This window comes from Nipponia nippon, unplaced genomic scaffold (genome assembly GCF_047370975.1).
Source record: "Nipponia nippon isolate SJK-2023a ecotype South Korea unplaced genomic scaffold, ASM4737097v1 scaffold_6, whole genome shotgun sequence".
Lineage (NCBI taxonomy): Eukaryota > Metazoa > Chordata > Aves > Pelecaniformes > Threskiornithidae > Nipponia > Nipponia nippon.
The window spans coordinates 58,406,798-58,425,013 of record NW_028262380.1 but is presented as its reverse complement, the minus strand read 5'-3'; the positions used below and the strand labels follow the sequence as shown (position 1 = coordinate 58,425,013).

Below are 18,216 nucleotides of genomic sequence, written 5' to 3'. Positions count from 1 at the left end.
TGTCAATATATAAAAATGCAGGTACTCTTCTTCACAAATCCTCAATACAGTGACCAAGATAAATGACAAAAATAACTGCCCTGCAGCACTTTATGTTCTTGTGTATTATGCTTTTATGAAAACCGACATTTTTATGAAACTAGAGAGTATCTGACAAGGCACTTCATTTCTGTTTACTGCCTGATACTTACATCAGGTGTAAGAGATGTTGATATCAGAGAAACTGACCTCTGCTGTCACTGCAACTGGCTCTGCAACATTAGAGGTTAATTACATACTGGCCCAGCAAGGGTCAAACAAGTACTTGTTTGCTAGAGACCAAATGTTAACTATGTCCAAGCTGTTGTTTTCAATGCCAACTGATCAATGGTAAATCTGAAAGTTTTTCCTCAAGTTCTTTTCCTGAATGCTATTTTTATTTTCTAGTGAGCCACAAATGCATTTCCCTGGATAACTTTCTTAAAATTACCACACCCTACTGCTTATGTCATGCTGAATGACTATGGTGTTATTTCCCAGCCCTCGGTGAACAGAAACACAAGCACAGCACTGGGCCACTCACAAATTAAACAGCAGCTGTGATAATAATGAATTGTTGATTTCCCCCCTTATATTTACAACGATTACAAAATGTAAGTATTACTTCTCTTGTCTTGAAATTCTTGAAAGGCACTGTTCTCCAAGTAACACCCAGATGTTCTATGATTAACTTGCAAGGCAATTTTAATAATGAATTTGTTAACAGAATCCTGTAAGCAAGGAATATACTGTCCAAAATTGCTTTCTGATAAAATTAAAAATGCCTTTTCATAATTGACAACCCAGAAAGTTGAGTAGAAGAGAAAGGAGCTAAAAAATGACCAGTAACTTGGACTGCTGGGTCAAAAGACAGAAAGGCACTTTGGAAGAAAGCATAAGGAGCTCAAAAAAAAATTACATCCTGACTTTTGAGGAGAGTATGTAACTATGCTTCCGATTCACTATTTTCTTGAAAAAGTGGGAGCTGCTTCATAGAGCTCTGTAGTTTATTCTCCTTTAAAGGAAAATTATTTTGAGTTAGCAAGTAATTAACAGCTATGTGAACTCTGGCAGACTTTCGACCGGCTTTTTTAAAGTCTGAAAGAGCAAACTTAAAAATACACCAATAACTTATGTCTGTCAAGGCTTATTGCTTTAAGCAGTTATGTCACTTAAGATGGCAAGAAAAGATGTTTTCTCTGAAGAGTTTGTGCATTTGTTATACTAAAATATGCGGAATAAACTAACTGAGCAGGTATAATCTAGAACCTGGTTTAGGAGCACCTGACTTCTGAATAAAAGGTTGCATATCAAATCATCTACTATAATGTCTTGCAGTATCTAGCTCTGGTTTAAAAACACACACCATAAATAAAGACAGATTAAATTACCAATAGAAGACATCAGTCTCTACATTATAGAATGCCCGAGTCATCTTCATTCACATTTTTAAGTAGAAACATCTATAAGTTTAAAATTATACATGAGCACACAAGAGTATAAATTCTGTGAAGACCTCACTAAGACACACACACCTGACATCAAAAAAATAATATTTTTGATTTCAAACTCCCAGTCCTTTAAAAGCAAGTCCTACAATTACAGATGAAAGATTATTCCCATTATCTGAAGTGAGTTTTTTGTCCATTTGATTATAAAGAATGCGAGTAGAAAGTAATTTTTGTACTGCAATTAGTAACTGAAGCTACTAATGATGACTAGATAATTGGACAGTTTTCAACACTGGAAATCTGGGTACATCTTCACTGTCATTTTGAAACCTGATTAATTGCACAATCTGTCCTGATGTCTCAGGTACTCTACCTTCCTCCCAAAACGCCTGACAAATCTCTCAAAAAAACTCCACAAGAGGAGTTGCAAACTTTAGCTGCGCACAGAAGGTGTACTGCTAAAATGCCACCTCTATAATGAAAGCAGTGAACCTCTCCTTGTACAGACAAATTATTACCTTATAAGGTATAACTGCACAGACATTAATAGGTGAACCCCAAAAACCTTATCACTTTTTAAGGGGGTGAAAAGCCACCACATAAAAAAAAAGGCGCAGGGCTACGCTATACCACTATGTGAATTAGTAAAGCTTTGCTTGCTAGTGTCGTGTTTGTTTGCGTTTTATGTCCATGCATTCTCTCACTTGCACAATTTAGCCATCTGCCACGTACCCTACCTACGTGTAGTCTACGTACCCTACAACACCAACTTCCTTTCTAGCCAAGAACACCTGTTAGTTTTCTGTGACTTTTAACATCCCGTTACCCACCCCCAGAGAAGACTCACCACAGCTCCCTCGCGTGTCCCTTACGGGATGGACAGGGGGCAGCACTACTGTCCCCTGCTCATTGCCGGCAAACAAGTCAGCAAACCAAGCCACTGCTGAGCTCTCACAACAGCTCAGCCATGGAATTAACGTCTAGCTCCTTCATTTGTTAGCACTGAAGTCCTCCATTGCTACTGGGAAAATACATCATCTTTTAGTACTGATTTAACAAGCAACATTTTATTATGCTGAAATTAGGGAACAGGTCATTTTCCATTTAGATACAAAGTCCCCTGTAAGACTACTACAATAAAAGCTTCTCAAACTTGCAAGACTTTATTCAGAAGAATTGTATTTTAAAGCCCCAGACTTATGAACACCCCCCCAAACACGGGCTGCTTTTTTTTTTTTTTTAAAAAAAACCAAACATTTAATTTCAGTATAGGATCAAACTGAGAGCACTGTAAGAGAGAAGAAAAAAATAATAAAATACAAACAAGAAGTTATTTAAAAAAAAACCAACAACCAAAACCAAACCTAAATTATACTGAAACTGAAGTCTCCGAGGGTCTCAAATGGACTTGGTCATTGAACCGGGCAAAATTTATTAAAAACAAAGCTATACATCCTTTTTAGTATCACTGTACGTGCAACAGGTTGCTTGCTTTCTGCAAAAAACAGCCCCTCTTAAATCAGAGCCCAGTAACTTCAGAGTTTTACTTGAAAAATCTACGTTTTATGAAATTAAAACACAGAGCACTCTAAACATCTGAAAGGATGCACTAGTGTTTTCTTTCAGCCAATACAGAAATAGCTGTGTTCACTTAACTATCTTACATTTAAACTCCATTATACTGATGTAAAACTAAATTTCAAAAGCAATGACAATCCTCTTTGTGAAATTTAGGACAGAATAGAAAAAATTATCAGAGAATAGAAGTTTCCAGTACAGTCTTTTTCTGTTACTATTCCCCTCTACTCCCCCTCCTATTACAGTTTAAAAAGGAAGCCTCAAATCCTGTGTTACAACTTCAGAAGATGAGTACTAAAAGAAGACAGATACACTAATCTAAAAATACTGGAATGCTATAGCTAAATGACAGAAAATGACAAATTCAGAGTTCTCGCCTACAAATCATCAAATACACATCATTGTAAGATATTTTAAGGAACACAGAAGCCAGAGTTAAGTTGAACAGTTAGCAAGTTATACAATAAAAAAATCAAGACTATTACCGGACAGTGTATAAATTTCTCAGAATTAAAGAATAAGTGTTTCACAGAAAATAAATGGTCTACTACAAGGTTTTAAACAAGCTGTTTTTAAGAATATTAGCAGCAATACAGAGTTAATTAACTAAAATAACAAACAGTAACGACGGCTCTTAAAAATTACTGTTTCATTCAGTTAAAAACACAAGGAGAATGTATGATGTCAGTTTCTATTGTTTCTGTGAAACCCAGTTCCAGGTTATTGATGCTGTAGTAGCTGTGCCCTGATAATGGACATTTTTTATTAAAAGCCATATAAGTCGGCATTTTCTGAATAATTTTGACAAAACTCAGCATTACAATACTAAAGTTTGGACACGTCTGAGGCATTAGTATCTCCCTAAAAGCTTCCACTTAATTACTTTCCTTTTCATTCACTTCAGTGACTTTTGCATTATCTGCAAAGTGACTCAAAACCTACTTTATAGGCATGTAAGTGCTTATTGCCTAACTACCCCTTTGGCCACGAGAAATATTCATGAGTAAAAAATTTCATAGGTCGTTACCCTGCATACTAATCTGTGCAGAAAAAACGCCTGTGCACGTAATAGCCTGACTGCAAAATAAAGGGTTTAACAGTAGAAGCTAAAACTCTATGCAAGCAAGAGGCCCCATTTAGATATCGAACCATCATCAGGTGGGGACGAAGATCATACAGGCATTCTGAAAAGTTAACAAGGTGTATTAATAAAGAACTGATTTTATATCACACGAATTTAACAATGAGGAACTGCACGCTAATTATTTTAGTTCACAGTAGTTAGCCTCAATACCTCTCCATCTGAAAAGGAAGGCAGTATTTTGTGACTCTGAACTGTTTTACCTCTGTTTTTCAGTGACCCACATCTCACTAGCGCAATCTTGTTTATTCACCTCAAAACCCAAGACCCAGTTGTCTGAGCGCCTACCCACTTACTACTTTTAAGTTCGCGAACAGTTACGAAGTAAGTACTCTCACCTACAATACGTGGTTTTCTGCCCGTACTCACGCACGACTGCCAGGGCCGAGGCCTGGAGGTGCCCTGGCCTCCAGAGCATTCCCCAAACGCCACGAAGCAAGGGCCACAACACCCAGCAGATCCAAACTCGGGAGAAGGCAGCAGATACCCCCTCCCTCGCTCCTTCAGGGAGGCTGGGAGAGGCTGTGCCTTCTGAAAAGTTAACTCTGCACGTAGCGGCGGGGGCCCGGGGCGGGACGCGCCTCTCCCAAGGGGCTCCGGCGGGTTCTACTGCCCTTCGGAGAAAGGGCTTCGTTCCCTGCCAGCCCCGCCGCGGCCCGCCGGGCCCTCCGCCGGGCCCGCGCCCCCGCCGCCCCCCACAGCGGCCGCCTCGGCGCCCCGCACCTCCCGCCATCCCGGCAGGAGGGAAAAGCCAGCGGCCCCCCCGCAGGGCCCCCTGTGAGGGAGCCGCACGGCTCGCCCCGGGGACCCCGCGGGGGGCCTCTCCCCGCCGCCGCGGCCGCCAGCGCTAGGCCCCGCGCAGGCCGCCGGCCCCTCACCGTTCTGGTAGCGAGGCGCGCCGCTCTGAGGGGCCGCGGCCTCCCGGGAGGCGCCGGGCCCGCCCGGGTAAACGGCGGCGGCGGCGGCACCGGCGGGCCGTGGCGGCAGCCCGGCGGGCGCGGACATGGCTTCTCGCAGCGCTTCCTCCCTCCGGCCCGCTCCTCCTCCTCCTTCTTCTTCTTCTCCACCCCGATGGCAGCCGGGAGTCGAGGGTCGCCAAGGGACAGGGCGCAACGGGCGAGAGGCCGCGGCCGCCCCACGGGAGCGGGGAGGGCAGGAGCGCGCAGGCGGGCCCGAGCGCCGCTCCCGCCGCCGCGGCCCTGCGGCCGTTAACGCCGCCGCCCACAGCGCCCCCTGGCGGCGCCTCCGCGGCGGGCGGGAGGCCGAAGCCGAGGCCGGGCGCCCCGCCTCCCGCCGCCCGCCCCGGCCTCCGTTCCCGCCGCGGGGCGGCCGCGCGGCCCCGCTGGGCCCCGCGCACCCCGGGGGGGTGGTGGCTGGCCCCGCGCACCGCGAGGGGGTGATGGCCGGCCCCGCTCTGTGCGGGAGCGGCCTGTGTGGCAGGGAGAAGCGGTGTGGCGGCGCCCGGCCCGGCCCGGCCCGGCCCGCTTAGTCCGCGGGTGACGGGGGCCGCATGCCCCATCTGTAGCCCAGTGGGTGTGGGCGGACAGGCCCGGGGGAAGGGGTGGTGTGAGGCTATACATACACCTCCCATCATTTTGCCTAGTGGAGGCTTTTCTGTCTGTACAGATAGTATATGCTATCTATATCTTAGGAACATATGTATCCTGGGACACATAGAGGTCGTGTATATGCTCTGCGCGGGGGAGAAAAGGCCTCTCAAGGTGAGGTGAGATGAGGTGAAGTGACAACTTTCCCGCTGTAATTATTCTACATACAGACAGAAAAACCTCAGTGAGGCAGGGTGAGCTGAGGCAAGGCTTCTCTTTCTGTATTAGGAGTGCACGCTGTGTATTCTATATATAGTGTGTATATACTATCTATATAGACAGAAAGGCCTTGACAAGGAAGAGCGAGGTGAGAGAAGGCAAGGCTTGTCGGTCTTTATACAGAATATATACTATATATTCTCTAAACAGAAAGGAAAGTGTTGGTGAGGCTCCCCTGTTGGTTACAGCTGGCGAAGGATCTCCGTTCAATTCAGCACTTTCTGCAGTCAATCACACACTAAACCATATGAATTTTGCCTGTTTGTGTGTCTGTCTCTACCACCTATCTATCATCTGTCATTCACTCAGACACTATTCAACACTGAATTCATTGCTCAGGTTCTTTTATTAATTATGTACAGAAGTTGGAAGCACAATAATGCATACTGGTGATTGTATTGTCAAGACCAAGTCCAACAACACTGAGTCACCTTTACTTGTTACATATATTGGACCAGTTCCTTCCCTGTTTGTATGCTGTTTTTCCTACTGGTTATTATGCATGTGTGTCATTAAATATTTTAATACTTTTTTAATTACTTCGCCTGTGTGCTAAGCATATGGTCCGGCTCTGACTGTTACTGTTATTTGTTTGAAGCATGCAGGGCATCTTTAAATATTGGAGGAACTGACTGTATTTTAAAGTTTCTCAGCCTTCACACCCTATCAAACTACGTAGAGGTGTCTTGCACAGGCCTCCATTAGTCCTTTGATAGACTGTAGATCCATATTTGAAAGAAACAGTTTCTTCTCCATGTCCTAATAAGCTAGGACAAGAAATAATGGGCTCAAAATGCAGCAAAGTTCAGGTGAGCTATTAAGAAAAAACCATTACCTTAAGGTAATAGAGGACTAGGTGACAAGGGAATGGTGTGACGTTGCCATAATTGAAGGACTCTTAGCAGGGGTTTCACAAACGTTGAGGGTCAGATTGTCATCCAGCTTTGGTGCAAGTGATCTCCTGAAGTCCCTCCCAGGGCTATATTGTGATAGGGTTAACAAATTCCACTGTTAAAGCTGTTTTTCCTTCTTTGTAACCCATCCTCCAATCCCACACAAAGTACTCGTGCGAAAAGAATGCATGACAGCAAAATAATTGAGAACTATGGACAACCAGTTGGTTTGTCTTTTCATTCTCAGTGCCATTCTAGAAGGTGCATGAATGCTTCCTTTTACTATGACTATCTTTTGTCACAGCTTGCAACACATGAATCTGTGTTTTGACAAAGATTTCCCTTTCCAAAGTCTTGTTTCTCTAACTCCTTGTACTGTGAGACTGTAAATATATCCTATATCACAATCTGTGAAAATTACACATGCATTTAAGCTCAAGCACAAGGGGACATATATCATTGTGCTAAAAGCAAGAAAAGGCAACTGGGAATTTTCCCATTGCTTTGAACGCTTTTACAAAACTTTTTACACAGCTTAATTATTTTATACAAACAACAATTACACTGTGGTTAAACCCATTCATTCCTAGGAAATTCAGATGTGTTGGCAGCTAGAACAGAAGCCCCTAATGGAAATCCACTGTAAACTCAAATCCATTAATTTTGTTTTCCTCATTTATAATGAATCTGAATGCATTAGCAAGAAATGAGTATAAATGTCTGCTGTTTATGCTATCATGCAACAAAGAACACATGAGCTGGCTCACTTAGGCCATTGCTTCCAGATAGTCTAGCAACAAACTTACAGGTGTAACAAATTCTTTGGCTGGTTGGTGAGGCTTAATTACTAATAGATTTATTTTGACCTTTGGTGCAGGAAGTTTTGCAATGACACAACAAGTTCCCTCTGTCATTTGGGTTTGGGGGAGCAAAACATGAAAGTGTATCTCTTTACCCGTAATATGATAAAAGGGGCATTAAATGTCCAGACCTAGAGAGAAAAAGTTATTTTTGCAAGGAGGAAAATCCGGGAGCAAAATCATTATAAACTGAGTTAGAAATAGCTTTGAGCTTTAACATAACTAAGCCAAGTCTATTGCACTTTGCCATGCATTTCAGAAGGAGAATGCCAAAATTAGGTGCTTTTATAATCTCCATCAACAAAATACAGCTGTGGGTCATCCTAGCTCACTAATAAATTTCTAATTATTCTCCTGCTTTTCTTACAGGAAGTGGGCCACTTCAGTGCAAAGTAATAAGTTTCATGTTTTCACAATCACAAATCCCAGGTTGTGGTAACATCATTATATTCGGGTAAGTTGCCTGTAGTCACTGTAGTGTGATTGCTTTCCAGAATGAGAAAGGCAACTCAAGACCCTTGATGTCACAATAAAGCGTGTCTCTGCTTGGGTGACCTCTGCATCTGACTGAAGGATAAATCCCTGCCTCTGCTGGGTGAGATCTGCGCTATACTTCATTTGCAGCTGGCTAATTAGTAGAAGAGGCCCCAGGGTAGTCATGCTCCATTTTAAACAAAAATCTTTCAAAGATCTAAAACCTAACAGAGAAAGAGAAATCAGTTGTGATGCAGCTCGGCTTTCTTCCACACGTACAGGTTTACTTCCATGCAGTTTATTTTCTTTGTTATCCAGGTAGCTCCAGAGGAGTTTGTCTCAGCAATGAGCAGGGCTTCTCTTTGTCCACCTGAAGCACTTGGCATGTATTCAGGTTGGGTACACAAGACTGAACTGTGCTTAGTTTTCTTGTTTGTTTGTTTTTTTTCTCCTTTCTCTTTTTCTGGGGTATTTACGCCTGTAATGGAAAAGGCTCAGAAAGCAGCAGGATCTGCCTGGCTGTGTTTTCACGAGCTCTGAGGAAAACCTTCCACATGCATATTCTATACGGACATCATCTTTACCAGTCCTTATGCAGATTATAGGATAAAGGGGACTGTCACTGCCGTTGACAGCCTGATGGTAGCGATCCAGCCACCTTTGACTACCCTGGCATCAACAACAATCTAATTGTCATCAACCTAGGGTGGCTGTAGTGATGTAAGAGAATGATTAAGCTCTTCTCTGGACCAAGGTGAAGAGCTCTGCTAACTGCTACAGCTGATAGTTGCTGGATGTAGCTAATCATTGTGGCCTCTGTATTTGAGGCTGAAAGTCAGAGTAGTTGTTTCATCTTGTAACCCCTAACAATGGGTCTTGTCCCTGTTCACAGTCTAGTCTATAATTTCTGTAATACCTCTTCAAATCTGGAAATATGACATAAATTCTTACTTAAGTGGATACTCCTGATTGGCAGTTATGCCTGGTAAGCCCCTTGAGTATGCAGTGTAGATAAACATGTATATCTATATCTAGACTTGTAATACTCTTGGGTGGTTTCATCAGCTGCGAACTTCAGTCTACGGCATTAGTACTTAGAAATCACCGGGCAAGCTATGACTAAGGAAGAACCTCAGCTATATCCAGAGATCTAAATATTTTCATGAAACTGTGTTCAAAGGGAAACTCTAGCCACAAGCTTTCATGTGACCTTAGAGGACAGCAAAACAAAAGCGAGAGAGTCTGGGGAAATTTTGCAGCTGGTGTGCCGCATCCCAGTTGTAGAAGCATAGCGATGCCGTGATCCAAACAGGCCGAACTTAAGCTCGTGAAACCTTTTCAGTTTTCAGCTATTAAAGTTTTATGTTTTCCCAGTAATTTTTATAAGACCTGTAAAACTAATAAACCCCTAAAAGATCTATTAGTCTCTGGCAGTTTGATATTTTATAGGTTTTCCATTAAGACGGAACAATGACTCATGTGAAGCACCAGAGCTCCCTTCTTCCTCCTGTGGCTCCAGATGTGCCGCTTGCCCCCAAAGCAAAGCTTGCTATTACTTCTAAAAGAGAAATGTGCTGCAAACCTGGGAACTTGTGTCTAAAAATAGTTTCTCCATTTTTCTGGATGTCTACGTCACTGGTCCCCACTGTATCTTCACATGAGCGGTAAGAAACCCCCAGACCCAAACCAAAAGACACAGTTCCTCCCCTACATTACGTGACTGCACAGGCTCCACTATTTGTGTACACCGTAGGTCCCGAGGAGCTGAGTCACATGGTAATACCCTTGCCTTCAAAGCGTTTCTCATGTGAATGACGGCAATGAGATAGGCTCATGTGAACTGTAGATCAAACCATCCAAAACTAAAATAGAAGATAATTAAAACACTGAAGCACAATCAAAACTTGAAAGTACCATGCTGTGGATTAGCAGCTTAATGCCGTAAACCTCAAGGACTTTGCCATAACGCTTTGGAAACTCTGGTTTTCTGTGTACATTTGAAACAGCGTAAGAAGCTCAAATTGCCTCTGTCCTTATCTGAAGAGACTGCTGCCCTCTGAAACTAATTGAAAAATTCCTCTCACGAGGTGTTTTGGCAATATTTGGAAAGCTTGTCACGTCAATTAAATATTACGGACTCTGGCTGACCAGGGCCAGATTGTGCACTGACTGCCTTGTCCTCTTCAGTGGGACTAACTCTGGAGAAGGCACATGAAGCTCCACACTGGTAGGAAAACTACTCAAAAGCATCATATAAAGTGAGACGTTCTCCCTTTACAGCCGTATAGTCCTAGTACCCCAACAAGTACTACTTATTTAAGGCCAGATTTTTTAATGAGTAGCGGTGCATTGTTTGAGGGAACGTGGAGAGTGCTTTTCGCTGGGCGGAAGAATAAATAAATATAATTAAAGAAAAAGCTTACAGATTGTGAGAGCAGAAGGTAATTCATATAACATTATATGCATGAAAAAATTAAACAGTAATGCTCAGTTTCATTTTCAAGCACAAGCTAAGTAGTAGCATTCACGGAGAAAGACATGTTTATTTGAAATCTTTTCAGATGTGTAAATCGCCCATCTAAAAAATCCTTTTGTGTTTATAGTTCTTCTGGCAGCCTTAATGGTCTCAATCTTACTTGGAGCTTTCAAAACTGTGGCTTTTTACCTATCTGTAGCTTCTTCCCAGCAGTTGCCTCCTAATTTAATTTCATTTTTCATAGTGGGTGAATTCCCCTTTTATTTTTACACCACTGACTTCTGTTGAAATAAGTGGTGGCACTATAATTTCAAATTCTCCTCACCAGGAAGCAGTGGAGTGAGCACCTCTGTTTAGCACCTCTTTTGCTAAGACTGCAACATTTACTATCCCACAATGTAAAGTTATAAAAATAAGAGTCAGTGACTTCCTTTCAGTAATAAAGTGCCTACATCTAAATATTTTTCTAACACAGAATGTAAATGTTCATACGGAAAGATCAACTTACTTTTGGTGTGATGCTTTTGCTTTAAAAAGAAGTGAATATAGGTCTCTGCCATCTTATCTTTTAAAAGCAGCTCGTGCCGTGTGGTTTCACATTGTACTGGAAATAGCGCAGATGCAGATCACACCTGCAAGGACAAAGGGGAAGCGTTGTGTTTACAAAAGAACAAGCAGCACAATCTGTGGCATTATTTTATGAGGCAAATTATTTTTCTGTAGATGCTTGCTACGACTTGGGACGAAGAGACATCGCTGCTCCTTAGCCTATAGTGAGAGGCATCTCTGGTTTTTCTCCTCCTTTGACCTCTACCTAATTGCTGTCATTGTAACTGAGATCCCAGTTTGGGGTCGGTTCTAGAAGTAGATGAACATTTGCTGACAAATTATTTACTACCTGCAAAGAAAGCAGCTCTGGCCTGACACCATTTGGACATGTGATTCAGTATTTTCAGTTTCAAAAATACTTTCTTTAGCACTTTTGACTGTTGTAGGATGCAAAATAAGGAAAGGTGATGAAAGGACTGGTAGCACCTGACATGCGACTAAATGATTCATATTGGGTTCAGCTCCCATCACCCATCTTTTTCTCCTTGATGTCAAAAAGCCTTTTGTTTTCGTATGAGGCTGACCCAAAAGATCTGTTTATTTATTTTCATTTTGGCCAGAAGATCAAACCAGCCGTTTTCTTATATTCCCTTTAGTATTTAAACAAGTATTCTGCTTCAGAAACGTGTGCCCAAAGTTAATCATGTGTTTAAGTGCCTTCTAGATTAAGGATGTTAAGCATATGTCTAAGTGTGCTCCTGTGTAGTTTCCAAGGGCAAAATGCTGACAGAAAAATCAACTGGACAAGCCCCATTCCCCCAGTTTGCTTGTTCCTAAGAGTGGGGATTACACTTGTAGAAGATAAATTAACCCGATGTGATCTGAGGTCTCTGAAACTGGGAGCACTCACACAGTCACCCCTGGGAGTCTGGAGTTGTTCAGGAAGCAGCGAACGCCATCATGTGACAGTGCTTTTTCTTTCCAGCTATTTTCTTTCCAGCTCTAGGCTAGACTTGAACAGGGCAATTGGGGTTAAACTTAGCCTTCCTGTACAAACTTTCGTGCTGTTAACTTCCTATAGCTCTGATGACTTCTGTTGCTCTTGCACAGTGTTTGCTTTTTATACACCAGGGTTGTGTCACAGGACCAAGACCTTTACATGTGGGATGGAGAAAGCAGAGAAATGAGGGACCTCTTTTCCCATCTCCTTGGAGACCTGTGAGTAGCTGAGAAGCCTATGCTCAAAGATTTTATTTTACTATTCCCCAAGTAAACGCATTCATGAAGAGAGCTGGAAAAGCACAGGGGGGACCATAAATAACTTGCCCCCTGAGAACAGCAGCAGGCATTCACATTTCCCAGCTGCAGGAGCCGTAACCAAGAAGCATTCTGCTAGCTTTGGACATGAATCTATCCCCAGGATTCACATTTAATGTGCTGAGGTCATTAGTTCTTAAGGATTTCAATTAGAAAAAGCACTGATCTTCAACAAATGCCAGGGAATAATACTCAACTTTCTAAAAAAATCATTAATTTTTAAAAGTTGGTCATTTATATTCACATTTTAAAAAAATAATGTGGGATTTACTGAATTTTTTTCATTTTTTTTTCCCATTAGCATATAGCATGTCAGAAGCAGTGTACAATATGGCAGCATTACTGGCAATCAAGTAACAGGACAACCGGTAGGATGGCCCATATTTGAAATAATATTTGAACTGAAGCAACATCGCTGGTGCTACTGGTTACTAATAGTATATAGGGGCTTTTACTTGCCTAGTTCGACAGGTTGCACAATAGTTCAGAGAAAACCGATTGCTCTGCAATCTCTGCAGCAGCTTCCTCCCGCTTCATAAAGCCTCTGGAGATAATCCCGCTCCCTTTGTGCTGCAGTAACTTCTCTGGGCTTTGAGGAAAAAGAAGAGAATCAGTGTAGATTTAGATGGGATTTTCCTACCTAGGAGAGTACAATACAGGTTAACAGAGGAGGGTTTTTTTGGGGGAGAGAGAGGTGGAGAGAACAGAGAGCGCTGCAGGTCCTGGGCTTCAAGATGACATCAATGCTGAAACGCATTTCTAATTCTTACTTCAGACTGAAGACGTATGCAGTTATTTTCAGGATTTTTTTGAACGCTACCTATTACAGAGCACCAACATCCAGTCCTCTGGGGGATTTGATCCCCTAGCTCTTCAAGTGTACTTAATCTTTGTGGGTGCAATGAAAATAGTATTTTCTCTGCCTTTTCTACTTTGCAGTGGAAACAGTCTACATTTTTTCCCCAAATACTGTTCATCTGCTAAACTTTTCAATATTAATCTGGCTAAAAAGGGAACATTTAAATGTAAACGGTGAATTGTTTGAGGTTCACGTATTTGGCTCTTATTGTCTGGCCAATGACTCTAAACTGTGTTGTTTTTCCAGGCTGCGAGACCCTTGAGACAGGGCCTGTGTCTCCCTCTGGGCATTGTAATGTCAATCACACAGAGAGTGCTCAATAAATAAATAATGCTGGTTTTGTTACTGCTGTATGATGTTTCCCTTGCCAGAGAAATTATAGTGGAGCAGAGATCAAAACCCATATGAAACAAAAAAAGTACTCTGTTTTATCTACGCAGAGGACAGGAAACTGTGCAAGAGTGCACTCCTGCACAAGTTCAATGTTACTTCTTTGCTTCTTTTTTTACTGTTGGAGGTTGAATACTTGATCTGTTTTAACATTCTTCAGCAGGCTTCAGAAAAAAAAAAATACTGAAGCTCCAAACAGTTGCAAATTGGGGTAATGCAAGCATGGATATAATGACCAGGATTAGGAATGAATTCAGTAGGCAAGTTCCTTTCCAAGTAATGGACTTGACTCGATTCAGGAAAGTCCTGAAACATGTGCCTGACATTTAATCTTGACTTCAAGAGGAGCTAAGCGGGTGCTGAAGCTGCCCTGAATAGCGACCCTCTCTTGAATGTGGGCTTTTTGTGCTGTGCCCAGCAGTGGCAATGGCCAAAGGGAATGCAGTGCGTGTCCAGCGGCCCAGAGGATTACGCCCATCCTGTGGGTGTTGAAAACACTGTACTTGGTTCTGCGCACACTGACGAGGCCAGCTCCAGCCTGCTAGCTACAGATTAGAGCTGAAATGTTAACAGCGTCTATAATCTCTCTGCTGCATTTAGCGTACTGAAATCCTATGCATCTCTCTAACCTTTCTACAGAAAGTACTGAAGCATTCCCCCAGTTCTTTGTAAATTGTTGCCTATCTGGCAACTATCCACAGTACTTCTATAACTTCATGCAAGCACTTCTCTTTTTCCAGGTAAAGCAGAGAATAAATTCTTCACTATGAGCTGCTTAGAAAATAAGTAGACACCTTTTTCATTTAAGCTGATAAAAGTCAGGAATTCGGTAGTGTTACACTGGTATAAATTAGTGCAAAATTAGACCTGATATCTGATTCGAGCCTTGGAGAAACTCTTCCCACAAAGGAGCCTTGGACAGGGCCGTTCGGCAAAGCCCACCCTGCCCCTCTCGGCAGCTGGTGGGAAGGATTATGCCCCTCACTTTGCCAGATCCTTCTGTAACTCAGGGGCCAGCCCTCACTTCAACAAAGGTAAATACTGCTGTGCAGCAGTAGGACCAATACCTGATCCTGATTTCTTGTATTGCACAAGCAGATGGAAATGGAGGGAAACGGTGGGGAACACAAATTCCCGTGAGCAGAGGCAGCGTGGCCACTAGGAGATGCTGCTGTACGCGGAATCCACCCAGCGCCACGGAAGACAAAAAGGAAGGAAGAAATACTTCAATCCAGGCTGAGCCATGGCACTTTTTCTTTTTTTTTTTTAGGCATTTAGAGGGGAAATTTGAGACAGAAATATGTACAAGACTGTCGTGTTGAGTGAAACAGTAACTCACAGTTTGCAGTGATTTGGGAGGACTACTTTAGCACTTAAAAAAAGGCATTGCCTTTTAGTTTGATATAAATTACTAACCCAGGAATTTACTTCTCTGATCTAGAATATTGACTTCTGGGATTTGGGTAACAAAAAGATCTGTGTTTCTGTATGTGGAAGGGTTTAGCCCTCTTGATAATATGAATTAAACATACATCGAAAAAAGCTTCCAGGATAAAATGAAATTAAAATTCAGGGATGTAATTAAACAGAGAAATTAGAAATACGCCTGGGAATTCAAGTAAGGGGATTTTTTATGTCTAGGCAGAAACCTGATAGTTTTAATGGTGATTCCAGTTAGAAATTAAGGTGTTGGAAAAGCTTTTGCTGGAGCTGTGTTGAAGGACTTCCAAAAATATGAAGATTAACTGAAAACTCCATTTATGTGTTTATATTTGCTTGTCGCTGTAGCAAAACTCCAGCTGCTGTGTAGCTTTATTACCCTCTGCAGTGACTGGGAATGCCGTGAGTGCTTGCGTTGTTCATTTGCCATTAGATAGTATTGTCTTCTGCTGGCTTATGATCATTGCTGCCATAAAATGAAGAATGTGAAAATTAGTAAAACAATGTCAAATTTGTATTGTCCTTTGGCAACATAAATGGCTATTCATCCACAGGGAGCCCACTTATCACTAGCAATCTTTTCTCTGTGCCTTTCTTGACATGTTCACTCAACTCTGGGAATTTTTGTGCGGGCTTTTTTGTTTTGTTTAGTTTTGCTCAGGGCTCTTTCAGGGGTGGATGGGAGAAGGGATACTTTTTAGAAGTATTTTGGACATATAAGTTCTCTTGCCCCCATTTCATAGAGTAAGGCTAACATCTTCATACTTGTGTGTTTATTTTTAGATACACTATTTCCATATTTAGTAAATGCAGTTCTCAGCCTTGCAGAAAAAGAGGCCATTTATTCGGATATCTAAATGCATAGATTTAAAAGTCCAGAATAGTGTATAAATAAGTAGCTCGATTCCCAGTCAGACTCAACTCTCTGTGCATTTATGGCCCCCCCTTATGGATATACTATATTGTGCACCTAAAGCAAATGTACATTCTTTAAGGTGCCATTTTAGGGAAAATATACTCCTCAGCCACTGCCTCCACGCAGCTTCCATCGCTGCTGCTGCCATTTTTGCAACCAGGTCCCACTTGTTGCCTCTGCTGAAGGCAGGCATGGCAGCTACCGTCTGGCGGCTGCAGCAATGGGAAGCAAGGCATCAGTCCATGGTAAAACCAGCAGCACGAGAGGTAGGAGTGGGTGTGGGAAGTGGGGGTCTGAGGTCCCAAGGAAGATGGAAATCGTTGTGGTAAAGGGGACACATGCACTGCATGATACGTTTGATACTTTTGCGTGGGTCAGTGGTAATCAGGTGTTATGGCACAATTCCAGGTCAGCCTTGCCAAAAAGCCAACTGTAATTATGTGGGGCTTTGCAGGGGGAAGACAGGGAGATAAATATACACTGAAAGGATAAAGTAACTGTTTAAATTTAATTGGGTAAGCTGAAAAACTTGTTCTTGGTCAGAAAGCCTGTGCTGATAAGCCCTAAGCTTCCGGGAAAAGTATGTCTTGTAGAACAGGGAGCATAATGAGAAACAGTTTAATCTTTGCTATTTCTATTCTATACGGCTTGCAAATATTCCTTGTGTCCGAAGTGTACTTGTGAGTCTTCCAAGCATTCCTATGTGCCATAGAAATATTTCCTTTTTTTCTTTCTCCAAGAAACTGGTTGGAAGATTGTGCTGTTTTCTTCCGCCGTTCCACTGGCAGGACCCAGCCAGAGGGACTGCCATCAAAACTTGATCCTGGGTTATATCAGTTTCTGGTTGCTTTTTGGGGGGAAGGAGGGGGATGATCTTAAGATCCATATATGCTTTGGAAACAGATGGAAGACTAGGCCCTGCTACAGGCAGCACAAAGTCTACTTTAGGCACAAGTCACTGATATTACTTTACCATAAAGTGGGTGCAGATGTTATTGGTGAGCAGAGGAACATTGGAAGCCTTTCAAAGGAAACACATTTAAGGAGGGATTTGAAGGAGGAAGTGGCGGGAGCTTTGCACGTGAGAGGTTATGATGAAATGTTTAGACTTGATCCGTAAATGACAGGACAACATTCAGAACAGTCTCACCAAGCAAATCATAGGATATTTGATCTGCTAGTGTCAAGCCTGAAAAGTCCCTTGGCTGGTTGTGAGCATTTCACAGTGAGTTCTTACAAAAGTTAATCTTAAATGTGTGCCCTCCTTTGGAAGGAGGATTAACAGTGCTCCTAGGAGTATCAAAATGGAAGACATACTCAGTTGGACAAGAATCTTGATTAACCAGTCTACAGTCAGAGAGAGTGAGAAGGAAACTAAAGATAGTGGTTGATGCCAACGCTGCTCTTCTTGCAGACAAGCCCACTGTTATATGAAGCTTTTTGTACAAAATTAATTTCAAAGCTAGAATTGGGGAAATGGAAGCCTCTTTAATGTGCAGATGATGGGTTTTCAGTGTTCATCAGAGCAATCGGGAACTTCTTGGAGCTGAGTTTGGACACTTTTCCTTTGCCTGGTAGGAGAATGCCAGCACTACCTTAACCTTTCTAGAAAGTTCATTTTTCCCTAGTGATTAATTTGCAAAAGAAAAATACACAGACTGATTGAAGGAATGAAATAAAATTTAAGAGGAAGGAAGGAATTAGGACAGTTAACTGGAGGTTCTGGTCAAATCCATTCTTCCCAGCTCTCCCATTCTCCGCTGTTTACTTTAACTGCACCCCACCACAAAGTTCAGGCCAGTGTGTATGAATTTATAGAGGGTCTCTTCTTTTTTTTTAATACACAGATGTATCTAAACACATTTTCACAGGAAAAGGGGGAATCCGGTCTTACAAATGCTTTTAACATTAATGGAAGCCCTGCCTCTCTGTCCTTTAATTGCCTTGAGACTCTCCAGACTGGGGGCAGATCCTCGCCTCCTATCAGTTTTCTACTGACCACTCACCCAAGTGAGTTACTGCAGGCTT

The 18,216-nt window shown here is 42.4% G+C and overlaps 1 protein-coding gene across 5 annotated transcripts in view; it reads right to left on the bottom strand.

Annotated features, from left to right (window-relative positions):
- SEC24B (SEC24 homolog B, COPII component) overlaps window positions 1-5,339 on the bottom strand; it is a 48,523-nt gene extending 43,184 nt beyond the window's left edge. For all 5 annotated transcript variants that reach the window (XR_015699594.1, XR_015699595.1, XM_087736012.1 and 2 more), the window contains exon 1: window positions 5,067-5,339. Coding sequence is in view for 3 of the 5 variants with exons in the window: in XM_087736012.1 (XP_087592138.1) it covers window positions 5,067-5,193 (127 nt within the window). In the remaining 2 variants the exon portion in view is untranslated. The remainder of the gene's footprint in view (window positions 1-5,066) is intronic.
- Between the last annotated feature and the right edge of the window lie 12,877 nt (window positions 5,340-18,216).